The 6000-nt window shown below is 37.2% G+C and overlaps 1 protein-coding gene across 2 annotated transcripts in view; it reads right to left on the bottom strand.

Moving 5' to 3' along the window:
- Window positions 1–459: 459 nt before the first annotated feature.
- SEL1L2 (SEL1L2 adaptor subunit of SYVN1 ubiquitin ligase) overlaps window positions 460–6000 on the bottom strand; it is a gene marked incomplete at its 5' end in the record, with an annotated part of 127638 nt that continues 122097 nt past the window's right edge. For both annotated transcript variants that reach the window (XM_079128496.1, XM_079128497.1), the window contains 2 exons: window positions 460–750; window positions 1350–1478. In XM_079128496.1, coding sequence (XP_078984622.1) covers window positions 631–750; window positions 1350–1478 — 249 coding nt within the window. In that variant the 3' untranslated portion in view covers window positions 460–630. The remainder of the gene's footprint in view (window positions 751–1349; window positions 1479–6000) is intronic.

Raw genomic sequence — 6000 nt, 5'->3', positions numbered from 1 at the left:
AGGAAGAACAGGGTTCCAATGAGGGGTGGGGAGGAGGTAAGATGCTGTATAGACCTCCAAGTGGCTTTCATTACCCAACAACTAATAGAACTTTGGTAGAAAGCCCCTTGGTGAGGAGTCAGGTCAGTGACACGCCTTTCTTTTTAGGCACAACCTGCCATGAGAGGTGCCATTTGTTCATTAGGGCTGCAATTTGAAATCATCATCCTTATTACCTTCTGAGTTATCTATATTCCCACCCTCCCTGAACGCCCCCTTCTCCTCACCTCAGTATGCCTGTAGGAGCCGACAAATCCATCTCAAAAGGGCAGGACGACTTTGTGAGGAAACCACCTTTATTACAATCACCTTGAAGATGGTGCTCTTTATCCCTAACTCAGGACTAGATCACCAAGATGATAAGTTTGTAGCAAGGTCTTAGGTGACCAGTCCCCAGCATCCCCCACGTGGCCCCCTCAACTAAGCAGGAAGTCTGAAGTTGTTTCACTAGATGGGTCTCAGGCCTTGTCCACTTTCTATCGCAGGTCTGTGTGGGAAATCAGCAGGCTCTTGATTTGGACGAGGAAATTCTTTATTTGGTGAGGATACCTTGGCGTGAAACCATGAGCAGGTGTTCCTATGATCCAGACCCTACCTATGGCGGTTTCTAATCAAGAAGATCAGCATGACAACAATTAGGCCAATCATAAATAAATCCCAGTATGGTCCAAGCATGTTGTCCAATTTCATCCATTTCCACCTCAAAGTAAACTGCACACAAGAGACAGTTAGTCAAAACAAATCACAGGTCCCACTTTACTCAGAACCATCATGCCCTCCCAAATCTACCACCATCACCCTGCCCCACATCTGTTCCCCTGCTTCCTTAAGTTTTGGAAGACATGATCTGTATGGCTTAGGGCTCTCACATGGGGCTTAACTAATACTTTTGGAATAATCTCTAAGATTTATACAATTTCATTTTTACTTTTTTCAAATTGTAGTTCTTTGTGGTACCACTTGCCACCTGCCATCTGCTTACCAGTCTCAGATTTTGATGGCAAGAGCTATGTTTTGATTAAGTATATATAGCACATGTTACTTTGCTTAAGGCTTTGAACATAGTATGTGCTGGAAAGAATATCTGCCAAATGAATATATTGGTTGTACTATGCAGTGTCAACACATATTCAATATAACAGCAGAATTGCTTGGCAGGGTATGTATAAGACTTTGAATTCTACTTATCAAAGAAATTCTAGTCCAAGAAAAAAAACATACTCTTTTCATAGACCTCAGCATTTTGTCCCTAAGAGTTGCTCCCTGGAGTGTGAATCTAGAGATTCAGAACATATTTGAGGCAAACTTACATTAAAAAACAGGATATCTCGGAGCAAATGCATAGTTTCCAGTTTCATGAGGGCAAAGAACACAGGTATGTGAGCATCTGGACTTGTTTGAGCAGCCATGTCATACAATCTCCTGGCCAAATGAATGTCCTAGAAATAGAAGAACAACCCATTCTCATTAGGTACAGATTCTGGAGCAATGAATAAACAGAAACAAATCTTAGAAATATGATTTATACTTGGTAGGCAGATTGCACCCACAAAGCTATCCATGATCTTATCCCTAGAGCCTGTGAATAAATCATGTATGTGACCTGAGTAAGCGGAATTTACAAACGTAATTAAGGTTACAGACCTTAAAATAGATTATTCTGGATTACTTAGGTGGACCCATGTCACTGTATAAGCGTTTTTTTTTTTTTTTTTTTTTTTTTTTTTTTTTTTTTGCGGTGCTGGGGATCAAACCCAGGGCTTTGGACTTGCAAGGCAAGCACTCTATCGACTGAGCTATCTCCCCAGCCCCTGTATAAACCTTTTTTATTTTATTTATTTACTTAGTTTATTTTTGGTACCAGGGATTGAACCCAGGGACATTTAAACACTGAGCCACATCCCCAGCCATTTTTTTATATTTTATTTTGAGACAGGGTCTTGCTAAGTTGCTTAGGGCCTGGCTAAATTGCTAAGACTGACTTTGAACTTGTGATCCTCCCACCTTAGCCTTTTGAGCCACTGGGATTACAGGAGTATGCCACCATGCCTGGCTCATTATATGAACTTTTAAACAGAGTTACCACAGAACTAATAGTAGAAGAAATTCGGAAATGTGGCAGAAGAAGTGGGGTATCAACTTGACATTTCTGGAAAAGGTCACATTGAATAGAATGAGAAGCAATTCAAACAGCCAGAAAGGAAGTTGGGACTTGTGTCCTACAACTTCAAGGAGACTAGATCAGCCAACAACCTGAATGAACTTGGAGGCAAATTCTTCTCCAGAGCCTCCAGGAAAGAACATAGCCTTGATTTTAGTCATGTGAGACCCTACTAAGTAGAGGACCCAATCAAGCTGACTAAACTTTTAACCTACAAAAACCATAAGATAATAAATTTGTGTTGTTTTAAATCACTAAATTTGTGATAATTTGTTACAGCAGCTGTAGAAAAGTAGTACAATCTCCAAATGCTTTCTTAGATACCCCTAGACAGCTTCTACTTGTGATTCCAGTGAAAGGGACAGAGAACACTCAGTACTAAGAGTAGAGTTCCCTAAAACAAATACAAATATAGATAATAAATAATAATCATTTATTATTTATATTATCTTTACAGTACTTATTATACCTGAAATTATAGAATTTGTTTATTCATTTGATGTTTCCAGGTCCTTGAAAGACCAGATCTTGGATTATTTGTTCACTCCTAATTTCCAGTTCTTAATAAAGTATCTCCTACATAATAGGGCTTCAATAATACTTACATAATAAATGAGTAAGTGATTTTTGGCTTTCAAGTTGGCATTTGGTTCCTCACATGCTATACTACTATATTTTCAGGGACTTTTTTTTTCATTAAATTATGCCATAGCAGATACATATTTTTTAAATTTTCTATCTATTTGTGGCTTATTTTAATTTGCTTTGCTTTTGTTTTGTTTGATCAAATAGTAATGAAAAGGTAAGAAGCATTACTTTTAAAGGATGACATATCCTGGCCATGTCCCAGAATTGTGTTTTGCTTGGTTGTCCGTCAATTATTTTCAAAAGCAAGGGAAGAAGAGGAAAGGTTCTTCGGAAATTGCCATCCAAATGTCTTCTTTATCTTTCCTGCTCCATCACCTCGGCTTCAATAGTTATGAACCTATGGACCTTTGCTAAACCTGTTTCTTGAGCAGTTCTTCTCTCAGCTGTGTTCTGCTTATCATTTCTTAAACTTTTCCAAAGCTTTAAGTTCTGGTAAATAGATGTGTTAGAGAAAGAGGAATGTTCTTGTTTCAAATACTTAAAATTCAGGAGATTGTTTGGAACAAATCTTCCTGGCAACAGAGAAAATAGATGTTGCAAAAACTCTTAATCTGTGTGTCTGATTCCAGCATCCTCAGTGAGTGTCCATATGACAGAAGCTTGCAAATTATAACAGCTGTGGCAGCCCCACATGTGCAAAGCATATCGACTCAAATTCGAAGTTCAGGGAAAGGCAGCTTTTGTCAATATCTCATGCAGTCATTCTTAAATAAATAATTATTAACATTTCTGGAAGCACAAACATCACCATTCACTCATTCGCTTCATAATATAAAAAAGCAAGAAGTACCCTGAAGGTGGGATGAACTTACTCCTTACTGAGGACCACAATGTTTGCAGCGTGTTGACAATCTTTCTTTAAAATTTCCAGAGAAAGAAATTCCTGATTGTTTCAGGATAATTTAGAACTTATGCAAAATAATTTTTTATTGCTGAGCTATAGAAAAGACTCCTCATTCTTTGACCCGATTCATTAAAAATCCAAATTGTTGAAAAAAAAATCTTCCCTTAATTTGTGTTTTGAAGGTGGCCAGCATGTATTAAATGGGAAGTCCACTGTATATCTAATCCATTTAGATTTAACCTGTCTGTGATACATTTGAATTTACTTTGCTTTACATTTGGTTATTTAAGAGGTTATGTAAACCAATCTGCAGACTTTTCTTAAATAACCTATTTCTAACTAAATGTCAGGTGTGCCACAGGATGCTTAATATTCAAATGTTCAAAATAACTTCTTAAAATCCAAAGATGTAGAATGCATCAGCAATAAAGTAGTTGATTTATGAAAATTGTTTATTTTCACCATGGAGGGGTTCTCTACACCCAACTTTTTGGATGTTATCAAATATTGGTGATTACAAATATACCATATGTTAATTACAGGAAACTTTGAAAGTATAGAACTGAACAAATGGAAAAAATGCACACATACCCTGCTACAGAGACAACTACTGATTATATTTATAAACATTATTCCATCATTTCTATATATTCATATATGCATCCTTTAATTTCAGGATTTTTTTACTCCAGCTCTGTTTTTGGTTGTGCTGGGGATTGAACTCAGGGCCTTGTGCATGCAAAGCAAGCACTCTACCAACTGAGCTATATCCCCATTCAGAATTTTTTTACTCTGCATAATATTTTGTCTTCTGCTTTTTAGCACAACAATATTTTAAACACAAGACTATGTCTTAAAATATTTTTTCTAGGGGCTGGGGTTGTACCTGAGTGGTAAAGCCCTTGTCTGGCACGTGTGAAGCATTGGGTTCAGTACTCAGTACCACATAAAAATAAATAAATAAAATAAAGGTATTGTGTTCATCTACAACTAAATATATGTATATATATATATATATATATAAAGAAAAAATATTTTTTCTCAAAAATAATTTTACAATTGTGTACTATACTATAATAATGACTAATATTTAATATTGAGTGCTAGTCTTCATTGTCATTTAATTATCACACTGATTCTATAGGGCAGGTGGCATTTTTCTTTTCTTTTTTTTTTTTTTTTTTTTGGTGGGGGGCTACTGGGTACAGTGGTAGAGCCACAGGCACATCTAACACCGAGCTGCATCCTAACCCTAATTTTGAGTCATGGTCTTGCTAAACTGCCAAGGCTGACCTTGATCTTGCAATTATCCTGCCTCAGTCTTGTGAGTAGGTGGGATTACAGGTATGGTACCACTGCACCCAGTTGGACAGATGATATTTTGAAGATGAAGATCCTGGGGCACAGAGAGGTTAAGTCATTTGTCCAACTTCCTATGGCATCTAAATAGTGGATCTAGGATTCAAAAACAAATAGTTGTCTTCTAGCCTGTTCACTGGAGCACTAAGTATAAAAGACATAACACTGTACGATAATTCATATAACATGTCTTCTACTTCAGAGCATTTTGGGGTTTTATAAATAAAGCTACACACACTTTTTTTTGCATATTTCTGATTATTTTGTTAGTTAATAGATATTTATTTCATGAAAGGTTAAGACTTTTTTTTTTTTGGTGGTGGTACTGGGGATTGAACCCAAGGGTGCTCTACCATTGAACTTTGTCTCCAGCCCTTTTTAATTTTGACAGAGTCTTGCTATTTTATACCTAGTGCTTGAGTGAGCAGGCTAGAAGAGAACTATTTAGATTTGAATCCTAAGTCTACCACCTAGAAGTCAAAGGAATTTGGACAAATGACTTAACCTCTATTGCCAAGGTTGACCTCAAACTTGGGATCCCCCTACTTCATCCTCCTCAGTCACTGGGATTATAGTCATGTACCACTGTGACAAGAGATTGTGACCATTTCTGTGCATCAGGGATTGAACCCACTCTCAACCACTGAGCCACATCCCCAGCCCTTTTTATTTATTTTTGTTTTGAGACAGAGTCTCACGAAGTTGCTTAGGACCTTATCAAGTTGCTGAGGCCAGCTTTGAACTCAAGATCCTCCTGCCTCCGCCTTCAGAGCTGCTGGAATTACAGGCATGCAGCACTATGCCCAGCTGTCCTACCATATTTCTGAAAGGACCATTTTAACTATTTAACTTTAACTTATCCTTTCTTGATAATAATTTCATTCTGGTGTCTAAAAATTCAGCTGTAACACTCCATAGGTGGTCAGAACAGACAAATGAGAAATAAAAA

Source organism: Sciurus vulgaris (assembly GCF_902686455.1).
Source record: "Sciurus vulgaris genome assembly, chromosome: 2".
NCBI classification, from domain to species: Eukaryota; Metazoa; Chordata; class Mammalia; order Rodentia; family Sciuridae; genus Sciurus; species Sciurus vulgaris.
Note: the sequence above shows the minus strand (reverse complement) of the source record. Positions and strands in the feature narration are given on the sequence as shown.